The following is an 18,355-nucleotide window of genomic DNA, read 5'->3' as shown; positions in this document are numbered from 1 at the left end:
GCGGCTGTGAGGTGGGGGAAGCGGCGGTGGGAAGCAGTTTGCTCCCCGGCGGCAAAACGGCTAAGGGCGATGGGGGGAGGGGGCGGCGTTGCTGGGCGGATGTGGAGGCGGCGGCAGCTGGAAGAGTCGCCGGAAAAAATGGGCGGCGGCGTCGGCGACAGAGGAGGCGAGAAGGTTGCTTTGTTGGCCGCAGGATGAGACGGGAGGCCAATGTGCCACAGACCAGCGGGCCCGGGGACAGAAGTAGGCGAGCGCGTGTCCATCACGCGTCCGCGCTGACGCAAATCAGGCTAAAAAATGGGCCGGGAATGGGTCGTCCGCGGACGAAAAACGGACGCGCGTCCGTTTGAATTGGCGCGCTGAGGCACTTTTTGTGTCCGCGCCGACCCAAACGGACAGCCGCGGACGAAATGGATCGCCCCATTGGAGTTGCTCTCAGCACGTCCACAGCATGCCGAAACAAAAGCACGTCTCGGCGGTTTGTTTTGGACATTTGACAGCATCTGCTGCCGCGTTTGGTCTTTGGTGCGCTTATTACTCACTTGGTTAGTTTGACCATGCTTCTTCTGAGAAAACTCTGCCTACCGTACCAAAGATAAAAAAGGACTACAACTTCTCCCCTATCCTACTTAAAAAGACAGTTTGATCCTACCCTGCCTCTGCATCAGAACTTCTGACGCACTCCCTCCTTTTTTATACAGTCGACACTGAACTGTTTTGTGCTTTGTCTGGATTGTCTAAACGTCTTGTGTCGGATAGGAGTAAAGGGAACAGAGGGAGTAGCTTTTTTTCGGAAACAACGCATTAGCACCGTCAAAAGAAAAGAAAGAAACACATTTGACGAGGGGTGGTTACCAGCAATGAAGCATATAGGACACAAAATCAAGTCCGATCGGAGAAATATCGCCACACAATGAGTGGTGGGGGGGAATCCTGGGATCGTAACTCCTGTTTACACAAACCTGCTCACCGACTGGGGTAAACCAGTGGCAAAAATCTTCAGAGCTGAAATTTATTCGGTTGTAGTATGAGAGAATCACAGGACGGCCGGGGAAACCGGAGCACGGTTTAAGCAGCATTTACAGACTGATATACTAGAAAGAAGGCACGCCACACGGTGCAGCAGATGGAAACACAAACACACACACACGACGTGGATTCGCACGGCATGAGTTGCTACACGGTATCAAGCAAGGGCGTCGTAGTCCCTGCCGCTCTCCTCCGAGGCGGAGCCATGCGCGACGAGCACGTAGACGGCGTAGATGATGCCGGGGATGTAGCCCAGGATGGTGAGCAGCAGGCAGATCAAGAACTCCATCTGCTCAAGGCAGACAGAAAGAAAGAAAAGACCAATCAATACTGTTATTAGTATGCTATATATCAGGATCCAGCATGGATCCATCCAGCCCAGCAGAGGAGAGGAGGGGGGCGGATTGCTTACGCTGCAGCAGCCGTAGCGGAGGAAGACGCCGAGCGGCGGCAGGATGACGGCGAGCAGGATCTCCAGGAAGGTGCAGCTCCGGGACGCCATCGGTGATGGAGATCTCTCTCTCTCTCTCTCTCTCTCTCTCTCCCTCTCTCTTGCCCTGCGTCCGGAGGTTTGGTTTGGGGCCGCGTTGCTCTGTCGGGGAAGGAAGGACGGGAGGAGACTTTATTACACAAGTTGTGGTGGTGCTGGGCTGGCTGGCTGTGCCGACATGCCATGCCACGCGGATCGACGGCGAAACGCCACAACGCGCCACCATGTACGGAGCCAGAAAATCTGTATCACAACACGTGGAGCATTTGAAGTGGCTATTGCATACTTGAACAGTGCCCGGTTTCTCCACCCTGTGATTCTGAAATCCGATACAACTGAACAAATTCCAGCTTGAATTCCGATACGACAAACGGTGTATGCTGCGTTGTGCCGGTGTAAAACGTCCGTGGAAGTGAGCGACACGGCTTTTGCCCAGAAGCGTACATTTTCTCGTGTCACGTTAATTCGATGGCCGTGTTGAACCTAGTCAGCCGTAGTCACGCATTGTTTTTTGTTTTTTTTAACATCAGTACAGACACAAGCGCTCATCGGTTCGAATCACCCCCCTCGCGTCGCCTCCACTCGGGCGGCGCCAGGGCCCCCCGATCCCGTGCCGCAAGCCCCTCCCCGCTCCTCCACCCCAGCTGCCGCTGCCGCTGGCAAGGGCCGCGGTGGCGGCGGGCTGGTCCTCGCGGCAGATCCTGTGAGGCGGAGGCAGCGTCTCGCGTGGGGAGGTTGGGGGTGGCAGTCAGGGCGGCGCCCCTACTGCACGGCGCCGATGGGAACCTACATGGCTGACGGTGTGGCGGGCGCATGGGTGGCTCCACTGGCTGCGGATCTGGTGTCCTGTCCAGATCCGTCTCGATATGGCCTTGGCCGGCCAGTGGCGCGAGCAGGACCAGTGAGGGGCGGCTAGAGGCTCCCTACCGGCATGTCGACGGCGGCCCTCATCTCCATGGCGAGGTTTCGTTCGGTTCCAGGCAGCTGCGGGGTTGGGGGGGGGGGCGACTTCCGGTGAAAATCGCGCCGACTTTGGTCATGGCGGACGACGGCGGCATCTATGACGTCGTTCCTTTCTCGAGGCATCGTTGTTGCAGGTCGTGGCAGCCCACTCGTGATGCTCCGGGGGAAACTATAGATCTGGATCTACCAGATTGGACGATGATGGTACATTTGATGCCGTTGTCCCTCCTAAGGGCATCGTTTTGGAGCAAGTGCTAGTTGGACGGGACAAGCGGAAGAGCAGTGTCTCATCCACCGCAAGGCCGACGGCGGATTCCGGTGGCATGGTGCTGCGGAGGTTCGGCGACGGGCGCGTGTGGACGGATACGTGCAGGATGGTGGAGTTGTCTGGCGTCGTGGTGGCGTCGACGGCAGGCCAGACAAGGTCGATGGGTCAGTTTCTGCTCTGGAGATGGACCAATGGAAGATGGCAGCGGCAGCCTCTAAGAGTGCGTCGGTCCGGTATGGGACCCAGTCTGGGCTGGGGCATCCGGCTTTAGATGTTAGGGTTTGGTGCGATGTTCGTTTGATATTAGGCCCGGATATTCGGCACACCTTCATCAATGGGATAGGAGTAGCAACAGGTGTTGCCTAGATGGTGGCTTCATGCTGACTGATGTATTACTTTGTATGGCATGTGTGAATAATTAATAAGATGGCGGCATGCATCGTCCCGACGCAGAGGCCGGGGGTCTATCCTCCTTTTAGAAAAAGACATAAGCGCTCATATATACGCGCCTACACTCACCGCTATGAACGCGCGCGCACACACACCCTACCCCTATAAGCACCTCCGAGAGACTGGGCCGGCATATCATCTTGAGATTTTATGAAGTCATCGTAGGCGCCTCGTAGTCGACGGGAACGTCTCCTCCCACTAAACGCGTATCGCCGAAAATACTGAAATGAATCCAGGATAAATGCAAGCATCAGGACTTGAACATTGGTGGGCTAGGGATACCACTGTCCACCTAGCCATCCAACCACAGGTTGATTCGTTTAGTCGCGCATTGTTTTGTCTTTTTGAACATCGGTACAGACACAAGCGTTCATATATACGCACATACACTCACCCCTATGAACGCACACACGCACACCCTACCCCTATGAGCACCTCCGAAAGACCGAGCCGGCATATCATTTTGAGATTTTACGAATTCACCGTAGGCACCTTATAGTCGACGGGAACGTCTCCTCCCACTAGAAGCGTATCGCCAGAAATCCTGAAATAAATTCAGGATAAATACGAGCATCAGGAACTGAACCCTGTTGGGCTAGGGATATCACTGTTCGTCTAACTATCCTCAGGACGGTTCGCATTCTTGACAAGTGTCTCCGCATCTTCTGGAGCTGACTAACCGATAAACGTGTTTGTTTTCTTTGTCAGACACACTAATTGTTTGTTGTTGTGTGTTGTGTCAGGCTACGAAGATGCCAAACCGTTAGTCGTGTTTGGTTAGTCAAAACTCTCGCTTTGACCATCATAGTGACGTCTAATGGGAAATTGTGTCCCGCTCATAGTGCTCGCCATAGGCAATTCAGAACTATGTTAGTTGGGAGAACATGAGCGTTCTCAGAGCTCAGCGACTCTCGGCCGTTGGATCGTTTACTTGATGCTTTCTCGGCCGTCGGATCTCGCCCTCGGATGACCGTAGCCGTCGGATGAAGAGGCGACATTGCTACAATGAATAGTCCCGTTCCCTGGCTAAAGATCTCGTGCCACCGCGGGTAATTCCCGTGCCCCGCAGAGGGCATTTTCATCATTTCCTGTGGTGGGTCGGTGCCTGTCGTATGGTGGTTGGCTCGGGATGGATGAGTTCAAGCAGGGCGCCGATTGGGTGATAACCCTAGCATCCACTCCCCGTCGCCGTTCCTCTCCTGCCGCCTACCTCACCTCTGCTGCTCTCCCCATCGTTCGTCCCTTCCTGCCATTCGCCTCTCTCTGCCGCTCGCGTCGCCGTCGCCATCGAAGATTTGCTGCTCGTGCTGCCGCTTCCCGATCGCCTCGCGCGTCACGTCGTCGGGAGGAGAGGAAGGTCGCGCTGCTCTTCCCCGAGGAGCGCGCCGTTGCGCTGTCAACGGGAGAAGGCTAGGCGGAGTGACGGGAGGAGGTCAACCGGAGCGCGCCCTCGGCACCGTCTGGCGCGTTGACGGGAGGAGGACAGGTGGTGCGCGTCATTGCAACCGGCTAGCACAAGAGCGGAGCCATCAGTAGCGGCGGCGGTTGGGCTGATGTGGACACGGCTGCGAGCTCGACGTGAGGCAGCGTTAGCGACGAGCTCACCAGGTACATCTCTCTCCCTCCCTAAAGAATCTGGAGCTAGATATTCAGACTGCTTGGGCGTGGAATAGAAAACTTCCTAGCGATTTGGTTTGCTGTTCATTCATATGGAGATGCAGATCTGGCTGTACATTCGTTTTCTCATGATTGGTGTTCTTCAATTTTGGAGGAAGTGCTCACTTATCAAATTCCAGTTGTACGTTCATCAATTGTTGTATATTTTGGCCTGCAAAGAGTAATGAGTCATGTTTATTTGCCGAAATGTATTGTTTTTATTGTAATTGGTTTCTACATTCTTTAATTGGTTTATGACTTGCCCACTGATATTCATGTCTAGGTAGGTTCCTGCAAAGGGGATTTAAGAGATGTTCGGATCTAGCTAAACATGAAGACTGAACTGATAGATTTTGTCTACTACCTATCAAGTATGCTATGCAAAATATGTTTTCAAGTAACTGTACCCATGCATATGTGATGAAGCTGATAATTTTCATTTTATCTCAAGGTTCATTCGTCCACATTTATCTCCTTTTATGGTCAGTGGTGAAGAGGGCACCGCATCCGGGTACCAAAGCCATCCATGCCATTTCGTACTCCTCTCATCATACACTTGATCATTTCTTTGTTGTGGATGTCCGCGGCAAGAATGAAGCATGGACCTTCACGTCCCTAGGTATAGCAGATCCTCATCCCTTCCTTTTCTAATTTATTTTCATAGAATAGGATCAACACCCACAGTTCAGTCTGGGTTCATAAAGTGTGTGCATTTATCTCCAATGCATTTCTCACAATCTGAAACTTCTTGCTTATAGTTTGTTAAGGTGAAGAAATCTGCTTAGGCTACTGTTTCTTTTTTGAGTATGAGTTCATTTTCCTTTTCCATAGGATGGCTACGACTGAAAAACTCTCTTCAGCTTCTTTTCTCTCTCTGTACAGTTCCTTTTCACTCTGAACTGAATGAAAAATTTGACGGGACTGCACATATATCTTGCACTGAATGTGGCCATATGTTCAAGTAAAATAGTTCAGGTTGTAAGCCCGGCAAGAAATTAAATATGCTTTTAAATTGCTGATGACCAAAGTCCTCAAATAGACTATAGTCTTCTGATCTTTCAGCTTATTGCAGTAATTTTATTCCTTCTTGTTTTCTCCAGGCAGAAAAGACATACTGATTTGAAGACCACCTCAATTGTTTGGGATCTGGATTGTCTATACATATTTTGTTGGTGGTTGGCCGATTTGGCCCATCATAATTTTGTCCTGCTACCATGCAATTTTTTTCCTCCATCCTGGTCTCAAGATAGGTACTGCTCCTCAGTAACCACCCCCTCCATTTTTTAGAAGATCGCCCCCTCCATTTTGTCTTGCTCCTTTTCTTGAACAAATATTAATATACTAGAATGTTGTCCAAATTAAATGGTACGTGTATAAATGTTTTTTCGACAATTGTCGCAGTCTGTAGTTACCATATCTTGCAGTGTCACAAGCTATGCCCCATCCATGTGTGTTATGTCAGAATTTAAAACCGCTAGCACTGATTTTCGGAGAGTGTGCTTACAAGACTGCTTAATTTCTTCTCATGTAGGTGTGATTATGATTTACTTTCTACAGATTGTTTAAGTATCTGATTGGTTGAGTGCTTTGAATATGTACACCTAAGGTGTCCGTTCACCCTTTTGTATTATCTAAATCAGTGTAAAAATTTTAGTACCTTAATCCTGAACCGCGTTGTGATTCATGGTCTTTATTTCAAGTGATAGGAGCTGTGATTGACTCACTATGGTGACCATGTCTTAGTGAGAAGCACCGTAGTAGCCTTTTTGTAAGTGGACAACAGATATCATTGTTCGTAGCTTTATACATTTTTAGATAAATGGATTTACTTATGCAAGTAACGATGGTATCTACATAGACTACATGTTTTCTCGTATTTGCCTTGTGTTTTAGGCCAAAGTGGCAGATGTTAGAGATGCCCTCCTAGCAGCAGGAGAATAACACCTCATGTCAATCATCTAATGTTTCCATAACAAATTTGCATCCATTTCTTTAGATATTGCCGAGGGAGCGGCTGATGGAGGCGGTCTGCAGATGGCGTGCGAGTCAAGGAGGTCCACCGCAAGCGGCCGATGATGGGCGCACCGGCGATGAGATCTCCGGTGGAAAGATGCATCCAGGCCCCGACCACCTCTCCACCACGACGTGCCAGCCAGTTCTCTCTTGCCCCTCCTTCTACACCAAATCGCCGTCTCACCCACCAGTAAGGCTCTCTCCACTCCCTGATCTCTATCCTTTCCATCGTCTTAGCTTACAGGGCCTGGTTTGGTACTGGCCAGGAGGTGGCGAGGTACTAGATCCGCTACCATCATAGTTGCGATTGTAGAACAAAATACATCCAAAGCTGACCAAGATGGACCAGCAACCATTACCAGCGGCAATGCCTTTTCAGGTTTTCCCTTGTATTAAACTGCAGGTTACACTGACTATTGGTACAGTGTCCAAACAGTTTCATGTCAGATTTAGTAGTATAATTAGGTGACAGAAGAAATTAGACAAAGGACAGTTTGATCCATACACATATGGAATGACGGCGACAACTACATGTCTTATACTCTTATTTAGAGATTTACGTCCGCTTCTCAAAACCACAGAGTAGGTCGTGCCATATCATGTGTGTTACTTGGTCGTGTCCTTTCTTCGACTAGGCACCTTCGCAACCACTTAAGCAACAGTGTAGCACCATGTCTCAGGCTAGAACAGAGGGCTATTGTTCTTACTCATTAGCCACCTAATTTATATGGTTTTGCTATGAACCAATCCTATTTGGCAAAAGATTGCATCACTGTATACAATAGAAGAACCATCTAAACCAGTTATCCTCGACTACCGGTATAATTTGCTTTTGGTGTATCATCCTATCTGTGAACAAAGGGCTACTATTCTTACTCATTTGCCGCCTAATTTATATGTATAACTGATTTATATGGTTATTCTATGGCAGAGCATATTGGTTCTGCTATGAGCCAATCCCTAATTTATATGGTTCTTCTATGCTATCTTTTGAACTAGGCGTAGGCGTTTGTCTGAAAAGAAGTGTTATGCTTTGGTGTTGTTGTAGGTTCCAGAGGGGGCAGAAGAGGAGCCATTTGCACTCACCAGTAAGTTGCGCAAGGCTACAACCTCTCTCGATGAGTACTGCCTCGGCTACAACCTCCCTCGGGGAGCTCCATCTTCCTCCTGCTGCTCTGCTTCGGCTACTAGATCAGGATCGCGCCTTGGCGCGAGGGTGCTTGTCCCAACGACGTGGCCAAGCGGCTAAAGATGAGATGCTATGATGCGTTAGTAGAAAGGATAGTAAGTGCAGCTCATCCATAATCACTAAAAATGATACAATTGTGGATGTAGGTTTCTATTGAAACAATCACTAAAAATGATAAATATGCAAGTGGTGACAGATTGTTGTTACCATGTGGATCTTAAGCTCCACCATTTCCTAATTTTGCTCTCCTGGCCAACCCTAGGTTTCCTGGCAAGGCGATGGTGTGCGAACCATGTGCGCCTGCCTAGCTGTATTGCGGCTCGCGGATGCGGCGGAGGTGGCACATGAGCAGATGAAAGAGGAATAACTGAAGCCCCAATGCCTCCACATATTCTTGCTCACTGACAATGGGAGTACTAGGTTGCAAACTCCTTCCCCTTCCCTTATATTTACAATTCCTTTTAGATTATCCATCACCGATGTTGATTGTTGACTGAAATATTTAGTTCTGTTGTTGCACACCATATCTGCACACTATGTGTTTATCTATTTAGTTTGTCCTCATTGTTACTGAAAATAGATAGGTTGTCCACGATGGATGTCGAATTTGGTGTTGAAATTGTTAATGAGAATCTGGAGAGTGCCTAATGTTAACCTTTCTTCTGTGCCCCAAATGCACTATTAGTATTGGTCAGCTACAAAGAACATAGCATAATATCGCTGGATTAAAATGGAGGTACATGGATTACAATCCAGCAGAGGAACTCAACGAGTCAAAAAACTCATAGAAAGTTACCAACTCACCTCACACTTGATCTGTTAGCTTTTTTAGCTTTCAGTAGTAGCATGTATGGTCATGTAGATGAGTTATTCATAAAGCTTAAAGGTGTCTCTTTGTCCTTCATTTTTGCTTACTTTGAATCGTTTTAAATGGACGCTGAATCCTACTACATGCTATGTTCTATCATGCTGATCTATAGTTTTGTTGCCTATTCTTTGTGTCAAAACTCTTGCTCCGATTTCACATGATCTAATTAGTGTTCAATACAGAACAACCCTTTTGGATTATGACTAATCTCTCTATTATTTTGTCTGGTGCCTCCACTAATATGTCATTACTTTACATTTCAAGTTTTCAGTGTAAAACAATGATTGTATCTCCTGCCACTGAAGATATCTAATGGGGAACATGTAAATGATACTTGGAAATGAAGGCAACATGTTTTATACATTATTTTGTTTTGTTCATACGACCTGTTTTGGCTTTTGAGATCAGTTTCAAGATCTTGATACTTTAAAGTTTATACTGCACTTCACATAAAAATACCTGGGCATATGTTTTTTTATTCAGCAGAGTGAACATCTATACTTGGATGCTTTTTCCACAGGCATCTCACTATTGACTTGATTACTGATGGAAGGATCTCCATGACGATTGATGTTGGGAATCATTGGCCTCTACACCGATGACCCTCTCATGTTGTATTATACAATGAGCTACCATGACGTCCTCCACCGACAGCTATTTGAAACTCAGTGCAAATTCTTCTGTAAAAATGACTCGCATCAAGTCTTTTGCACTTTCCTCTCGACTTTCTAAATGTGGATCATATTATGTGTTATTGCTTTATTTGAGATATATCAATGGCCATGGAGTTTCTTTTATGTGTCACCGCCTTCATACCTTTCTATCCTGAAATTCATATGGTATACTACTGAGCTATCTGGGGTTGGTCCTGATTGGGTTGGCATGTGGCATGTAACTAAACTTATTTGTACTGGACCATTATTGTTATATAACTATCTATACCTCTTTTGGTTAAGTTCCCATCAAAACTGGGCATTATAAATGTCTATTTTTTGGGTCGGTTCATGGATGGTGCTTTTGTAACCTATATCTTGCTATGTTCTATTTTATATGCAATGCTCAAGTTTCTTTTTTACCAGGTTGGATATGGCTGCACCCGGCAAGGGTGTGGCAAGCCGTATTTTCTACCAGGTTCAATATGGCCGCACCCGGTAGGGGGTGCGGCAAGCCGCACTTACAATCTAGTATATAGCAATGAGAGCTGCACACGACGTTTTTGTAACAATGCATGAACGATGCTCCACATCCAGCCATTCAGTCGTAGAATAAAGTGCTCCACATCCATCTGATTGTGAATCGTGCATGCATCGTGCGTGGAGTGCCGTCTGTTCATCACACATGACATAAAACATAGAGATGAAATTAGTGCTTTTGTTGCTCATTCTATGTCCACAACTCCTTGATGAGATCTCTTATGCATGTACATCATCATGATCAAAGCAGTGCCTTCGTCTTCGTCCATCTCATATTCTTTTTCGAAGGAGGCATCATCTCACGGAGAGGATCCAAATTAACTCATCTACAACTCAATACTTTTCATTACAATCTACTCGCATCAACAGAAAGAACAAGAACGGATTTTTTTTCCTTTGAGACTTTTGGTCGAACACCTAGTGCGCAAGGAAGAGAAATCTGGCCGGCTGCTCATCGGGGCCGAGGTGGTCGCCGCGTCGTCTAGGAATGGCCTTGGGGTGGTCTTCTCGACGCCTCTACCGTCGTCACGCCGTCCGAAAGCAAACAAGCTTTGAAGGAGCAGCGGCTCGGCTCGGTCGCGGGGTCAAGTGATGGTAGAGGCGGCTGCTAATCGACCTCAATAGGAAGCAATGGTGCGAAATTTGCAAAATTTCAGAAATTTTGTATATTTTGGAAATTATTTCGGATTATGAGATTTCAGGTTTCGCTTAAAATTAATGAATTCTAACATAATTGAAATTTATTTTGAAATCAGGTTAAACCTACCTCGAAATTCCGGGGTTAAAAGTATTTTGGGCCCCACTGAAATATGCGAAATTTTGAAAATTTCACTGAAATGTCGTTGAATTTTTTTAACCCTGGTCGATCAATGTTTGTTCGTTTGTTGCTGATTCTGAGCATCAGATTCCACGAAGGAGGTGTTGACTATATTGATTCATTAGGAAACATAAGATAGACTAGGATTTGTTCCTGCCTTATCTTGTACTCCAAGTTGATCATGTACTCCTTATGCCCATGAGGCTCAAGAAATATAACAACTATTCCATCAATCCTTCTCTCTCTCCGTTCAAACATGGTAACAGCCTAACCGGTCCAACCCTAGCCGCCGCCCGCCGCTTCTGCCACGCGCGTCGTACCCGGGGCGGTCGGCCTCCATGACCGCCACCGGGGGCCGCGCCGCCTGTACCTGTGGTTCGTCCGCCGGTCGTGTTGACCGACTGCCCTAGAGAGTCTTTTTCTCGAGCCCTTGCTCCGGGTTTTTTCTCTCACCCGCCGGCCACGTTGATCGGTGTTTTTCTTTTTGGTTTTCCGATATATGCTTGATCGATTTGCGTCGCCCAACGCCGCTGTCGACTCCCGCGCGCCTCTACTTCGACCCCGGCGCGACCAACAGGCCTCTCCTCCGACTCGGCGGCCACGCGTGTGACGCCCCCGATTCAATCGTACACTAATCATACACGCAAATGTGTACGATCAAGATCAGGGACTCACGGGAAGATATCACAACACAACTCTAAAAATAAATAAGTCATACAAGCATCATAATAAGCCAGGGGCCTCAAGGGCTCGAAGACAAGTGCTCGATCATAGACGAGTCAGCGGAAGCAACAATATCTGAGTACAGACATAAGTTAAACAAGTTTGCCTTAAGACGGCTAGCACAAACTGGGATACAGATCGAAAGAGGCGCAGGCCTCCTGCCTGGGATCCTCCTAAACTACTCCCGGTCGTCGTCAGCGGCCTGCACGTAGTAGTAGGCACCTCCGATGTAGTAGGAGTCGTCGTCGACGGTGGCGTCTGGCTCCTGGGCTCCAGCATCTGGTTGCGACAACTAGGAAGAAAGGAAAAGGGGGAAAAGGGGGAGCAAAGCAACCGTGAGTACTCATCCAAAGTACTCGCAAGCAAGGATCTACACTACATATGCATGGGTATATGTGTAAAGGGGCAATATCGGTGGACTGAACTGCAGAATGCCAGAATAAGAGGGGGATAACTAGTCCTGTCGAAGACTACGCTTCTGGCAGCCTCCATCTTGCAGCATGTAGAAGAGAGTAGATGGTAAGTTCACCAAGTATCATCGCATAGCATAATCCTACCCGACGATCCTCTCCTCGTCGACCTGTGAGAGAGCGGTCACCGGGTTGTATCTCGCACTTGGAAGGGTGTGTTTTATTAAGTATCCGGTTCTAGTTGTCATAAGGTCAAGGTACAACTCCGGGTCGTCCTTTTACTGAGGGACACGGCTATTCGAATAGATAAACTTCCCTGCAGGGGTGCACCACATAACCCAACACGCTCGATCCCCTTTGGCCGGACACACTTTCCTGGGTCATGCCTGGCCTCGGAAGATCAACACGTCGCAGCCCCACCTAGGCACAACAGAGAGGCCAGCACGCCGGTCTAAATCTTATGGCGCAGGGGTCTGGGCCCATCGCCCATTGCACACCTACACGTTGCGAGGGCAGCCGGAAGCAGACCTAGCCTCCCTAATACAAGAGCAGGCGTTCCAGTCCAATCCGGCGCGCGCCGCTCAGTCGCTGACGTCAAGAAGGCTTCGGTTGATACCACGACGTCGAGTGCCCATAACTGTTCCCATGTAGTTGGTTAGTGCGTATAGGCCAGTGTCCAGACTCAGATCAAATACCAAGATCTCATTAAGCGTGTTATTATGAAGTAACCGCGAACGCCGATCAGGGCCAGGCCCACCTCTCACCTAGGTGGTCTCAACCTGCCCTGTCGCTCCGCCACAAAGTAACAGTCGGGGGCCGTCGGGAACCCAGGCCCACCTCTACCGGGATGGAGCCACCTGCCCCTTCAGCCCCCATCTCCGAACAGTATCATAAGTAATGTAACAGTATAAAGTATATAGCATATGCCCGTGATCACCTCCCGAAGTGATCACGGCCCAGTAGTATAGCATGGCAGACGGACAAGAGTGTAGGGCCACTGATGGAATACTAGCATCCTATACTAAGAATTTAGGATTGCAAGTAAGGGTAACAACTGTGTCAACAATGACAGGCTATGCAGCAGAATAGGATTAACCGAAAGCAGTAACATGCTACACTACTCTAATGCAAGCAGTAGAGAGAAAGAATAGGCGATATCTGGTGATCAATGGGGGGCTTGCCTGGTTGCTCTGGCAAGAAGAAGGGGTCGTCGTCGATGTAGTCGATCACAGGGGTATCGGCAACGGTCTCGGAGCCTACCGGAAAGAAGTAACGGAGGGGGAACACAATAAATAACAGAGCAATCAAATGTAACACAAAGCAAGACGCGGCAATACGTTGTGCTAGGGGTGACCTAACGCAGGGATAGGTGATAACGGCGAAGGGGGGAAACAACCGGGAAAGTATTCCCAGTGTTTGGCATTTTTGGACAAACGAACCGAAGGGGGACGGTTGCAGGTTTGCTATGCTAGTGACGTGTGGCAAACAAACGAATTGCATATTCAGATTCGTCTCGTCGTACTGAGCAACTTTCATGTAGAAAGTATTTTCATCCGAGGTACGGTTTATTTTATATTAATTTTAAAAGATTTAATCATTTTTAGAATTTACTTAATTATTTTAAATCACATTATCCAGAATAGTGTATGCTGATGTCATCATGACGTCAACAGTCAACAGGGCGTTGACTGGGTCAAACTGACGTGCGGGACCCACCTGTCATACTCTGTTTAGGTTAATTAGGATTTAGCTAATCTAATTACTGTTTAATTAAACTAACTAGTTAATTAGATTAATTAAACATGATTAATTAACTTAATTAATTCACTAATTAATTAATTATTAATTTTATTAATTCATTTTTATTTTATTTTATTAATTATTTAAAAACGTTCTGGGCTAGGCCCACCTGTCTGTGGCACAGGGGCCTTGCAGGCCGGGCGAGTGGGCGTGGGCGCGTGGGCGCCAGCCCGATTGGGCGCTTGCCCAGGCCAATGGTGGGGGGACGGGGACGCCGGTGGCGGGCGCCATCCCCGGGAGCGGGAGCGGGAGGCCAAAAGGGATGCAGCCAGTGGCGGGGACGACGGCCATGGCGCCCGTTGACCGCGGCGTCGGGCAGCGACGCGGGCGCGAGGAGAAGGCCACGGGCGGCAAGCGGCAGGGAGCTCCGGTGAGCAGCGCCGGGCGGGGAAAGGGGTGGACGCGCGGCATGGTCGGCGAGCGGAGGCACGCGGGGCGGTGGCCGGCGGTCTGCTACAGGGGGCGGCGACGCGAGGAACCGGGGCGTCGGGGGCAGGCGCACGCGACCATGGCAGCAGGCGTGAGCGGGAGGAGGCCGTGGTGGCGCGCTGGTGCGGGCACGACAGGAGTGGGTCGAGGCGGAGGCGGGGCGCGCGTCCGCCGCGGCGAGCGCGCGCAGGCGCGTGGTGACTGGGAGGGACGGGGATAGAGGAGGGGCGCATGCTCACTTTGGCCGTAGGGGAGTGGCAGTGGGGCGCGGGGAGGAGGACGGGGACGACGTTCCGACGATGAGAGGGATGAGGAGGCAAGGAGGCAGGCCGGCGTGGTGGCTCCAGAGACGGCGAGCGGCGACAGGGCGCAGCATGGCTTGGGGAGGCCGTCGGGGAGGAGGTCCGGCGTGGGGAGGAGACAAGGAGGCGACGGCGGAGACGGGCGACGCCGGCGACGAGGCGCAGGGACGAGGCGGCGGGGTCCGGGCATGCTAGGGCGGGATCCAGATCCAGGCGGGGGGGGGGGGGGGGGGGGGGGGGGGGGGGGATTGTGGGGATCATGGGGGAGGGGTTCGGTTAGGTCACGAGGTGAGGGGGCCATATAGGCCAAGGCTGGGCCGGCCAGTGCAGTGGCCGGTTGGGCCAAACGGCCCAGGTAAAAGGGGGGACTTGCGCCCTTTTTCTTTTGGTCGTTTTTCTCTTTTTGCTTTGTTCATTCTTTTCTGTTTTTCTTTTTTTAGGTTGAGTAAAATACCAAAGTGGCACCTAAATAGATGCTACAAATTATGCCTCTGCCACAATAGTTTAATACTTATGACAATTTGGTTTTGAAAATGTTTATTATTTTAAAAGCATTTAAATAATTGTATTTGCTACTGTTTTATTTATTTTAGAGTATTTAAACATTTTATAAAAGTGTGGTTTCTCCACCAGTATTATCCATGATCTATTTGTCACATTGAGAACATTTTAGTTTTGACTTTTGAAAACTTTAATTGTTTGACTTGATTTTGAATTTGAATTTTGAATCGGTTTTTGAACTAACCCGAGATTAACTACAGTGACAGAGGTGACGTGGCATCATTAACGGGGGATTGTTGTAGCCTAATTATCCGGGCGTCACAATTCTCCTCCACTACAAGAAATCTCGTCTCGAGATTTAAGAGGTAGTGAAAGGGGGAAAGGTTTTGGTTACGAATCTAGCGGGTCTTCTCATCCTGGCTTGCTCTTTGCGAAGAAGTTGATCCCTGTCGTTGATGTCTTCATCTCTCTACTTCAGGTCATCTTGACGAAGTCGCATCCTTTCTTCGGGGTCTGTCTCGTACTTACGAATAGGTAAGGGGTAGTTCGACAATGATAGAATGCTATAAGGGTTAACCATCGGGGGTTACCCATGAATGAACACAGGGGTATCTCGCGAGTTGGTCAAATGAAACACATCGAGAGCCAAGCAAGAAGGTATAGTCAGAAGTATCAAGCGGATAGGCAATCGTTCGATGCCCAATTAGAAGGTGAAGGGGTTTCAGGGCACGAGAATAAGTATTGCGTCTAATACCAGAATAGATCACTAGGAAGGTGACCCGTCAATTACATACGTAGCCAGGCTCAAGGAATAAGTTTGGCAACAGGATGTACAGGAGAGTCAGGTTTCGATCCTGTGGAACTATGGGTTATGGGCCCACCATGTGGGTTAAAAGTAGGAGCGGTGATATCTTGCATGGTCATGATAGCAAGGCATGCCAGAAGATAGCCTGTCGATTATGTTGGCAACAACGTCGGTACCAAGAGCGAGGGATGAAGAGAACCATTTTCCTACTCGTTGAACGAGGCGGACCAATAGACCAAGTTCTCGTCCATCGGCGGCTATCGGAATGTCATCAACAATAGTAACAGGGTCTTACTGACCGCGTGGTACAACAAGGTGCTTACCTAAGCAGGGAATTATCACTGCTCAGTTAAATCGGATTACAAGAAAGGTTAAACAAAACAATGGAAAGGAAATATGATTATCAGATTAAACAGAACAGTGGAAAGGAAAATTGTGTTTAAACACATATTTCAGGGGTATATCCTTCCCAAAGACAAGCAAAGCATGATATCTGTGACAAGATATAATGTAGAAAACCCTTTAGGTAAGGGGAGAGAAATTTCATGACATTACCCATACAACGGTGTTTGGATAATTGAGCAAGAAACATTTAGCATTGGGCTTCAAATGCTCTTGTTGAAAATCGGAGTACCATAGACATGCTTCGAGATAGCATTGACATGGTCATTGGGTAAAGATCGGACTTTTGAAACACAAAGGATCCATCAGGAACAACTTATAGAATAAGTCTTACAATTTCCTTATGGAAGAATGGATAACCTTGCTGAAAAGGAATCTCTAAAGGGCCTCCGGCCAGGTGTGCTAGGCACGACATCACCTTACCGGGTCACATAAAGACCAATGTTACGACTTTTGGAAAATGTCCCAACCATCATATCTGACCGAGATTCAGTTCAGATTGATGTCAGGATACCTCATACTCAGGATACCTGAGAAGAAAAGGTGCAACACAAATTGATGAGATGGCATTGTAAGATTCTTGGGAAATGAACTATGGAAGCAAGTTCCAAATCATGCGTTCATCATTAAACCAAGGAGAGGATGAGGAGGTGGCTAATGATCTCAGCGACAATTCATTGGGATTTAAAAAAAATGGATTTCCACAATTATGTGAACAAGGAGATAACATTTGTCAGATCAAAATGATATATTGATGTATGCTCGAGGAAAACATACACAATTAATCAATGGTTGAAAGGTGCACGCGAGATATGGGCTTAGGTAGCATGATCAATGTTAGAATGGTGATTCAATAAATAATAGTCTAAGAAGGAATCGTTGACCATTAACTTCAAAGCAATAGGACTGATAGAAGTACAAAATCCAAGCAGCACCGTTCACTGGTTGGTGTCCCGGTTAGAATCAACACGGGGACCAAGAAGAATGGTGATGGCGAGAAGCATCACTATATCAAGAATTCTTAAGAGGTGGTGAAATTCTCACAACATCCTCGACATAAGAGACAGTAATACTTCAAGGTAGAACATAATACGAGCTGGATTGCAAGTTGCATCTGTAGCATGAATAAGTTTGTGACGGAAGGAAGGTAAGGATGTTGTCAATGGTAACTCAAATTACCAAGGGACGAGGGTGGTACTTATCATCATGAATTCGATTGGTATCCTCGAAGGAGTCAAAATGTTGATGATGATCACGACAAATTTTGTCGAGAGGCTCCACGAAGAAGTAATCGAACAGCGACTACATCAAGTAAAAGGACTGATGCAGCAAAAGATTATTGGAACCACAGATACGACACCAACTCGGAATCACGCTTGTTGTTCGAGGTGGAACGATAAGACGAGGAAATCAACGTAAGCTTAGCTCATCATCGAAAGTTGTGCTCCGGGATTAAGGACCAGGTAGCATAGTTAAAATTAGCATGATAATGATGTAGCCGATCAGGCTAGGAGTGACGTGATGGAGTATTAAACTTCTCAACAACAAAGTACTTGGAGTACTGAATCTCAGTGTTGATTCGATTCACAAATCGGTGTTCTCGGTTGACGACAGCCCAGAACCCATGGAGTGACTATGACGGGGAAAGGTACTACTTCATCAGAAATTCATAAGATGAAGTGCAATGGGTTGATATCCTCGAGATACCAGGGGGGTAATACTCGAAGGTAGAACAAAATAGAGGTTGGGAAGGCATACCGATCTGCAGAAGGCAAGTACTTTAACTTGTCCGAGAAGTAGAATCAAAGGAGAACAATCATGGTCGGAACCACGGTTGCAAAGGATCAATTCACAGATACCAGATGATATTTATCAAGGAAATAGTTATTATTACAAGAAGTTTCCATGATAGGATCTACATCATGTCCATGGGCATGAACACAAAGTTCAAGGTCGACTCCCACTTCTCTAATGCATAACCTTTCATTCACTTCTCTACTAAAAGAATGATTTGAGTGCGAAACTCTACCTGGTGAATTACCAGAGG

At 47.9% G+C, this 18,355-nt stretch overlaps 1 protein-coding gene and 2 long non-coding RNA genes across 3 annotated transcripts; 2 read left to right on the top strand and 1 right to left on the bottom strand.

The window, feature by feature from the left end:
- Positions 1–987: 987 nt before the first annotated feature.
- On the bottom strand, positions 988–1,682 carry LOC123125437 (low temperature-induced protein lt101.2). The gene is made up of 2 exons (XM_044545930.1): positions 1,442–1,682; positions 988–1,318 (listed from the first exon to the last, which is right to left on the bottom strand). The coding sequence occupies exons 1-2, from the start codon at positions 1,529–1,531 to the stop codon at positions 1,187–1,189; spliced, it is 222 nt and encodes a 73-aa protein (XP_044401865.1). The 5' UTR covers positions 1,532–1,682; the 3' UTR covers positions 988–1,186.
- Positions 1,683–4,770: 3,088 nt separating this feature from the next.
- Positions 4,771–6,085, top strand: LOC123125436 (uncharacterized). Its single transcript, XR_006461410.1, has 4 exons — positions 4,771–4,808; positions 5,140–5,227; positions 5,308–5,475; positions 5,957–6,085. It is a non-coding gene; the product is annotated as an uncharacterized lncRNA (long non-coding RNA).
- Positions 6,086–6,504: 419 nt separating this feature from the next.
- On the top strand, positions 6,505–8,273 carry LOC123125435 (uncharacterized). Its single transcript, XR_006461409.1, has 3 exons — positions 6,505–6,624; positions 6,853–7,059; positions 7,918–8,273. It is a non-coding gene; the product is annotated as an uncharacterized lncRNA (long non-coding RNA).
- Positions 8,274–18,355: the final 10,082 nt, after the last annotated feature.

Source organism: Triticum aestivum, chromosome 5D, assembly GCF_018294505.1.
Source record: "Triticum aestivum cultivar Chinese Spring chromosome 5D, IWGSC CS RefSeq v2.1, whole genome shotgun sequence".
NCBI classification, from domain to species: Eukaryota; Viridiplantae; Streptophyta; class Magnoliopsida; order Poales; family Poaceae; genus Triticum; species Triticum aestivum.
Note: the sequence above shows the minus strand (reverse complement) of the source record. Positions and strands in the feature narration are given on the sequence as shown.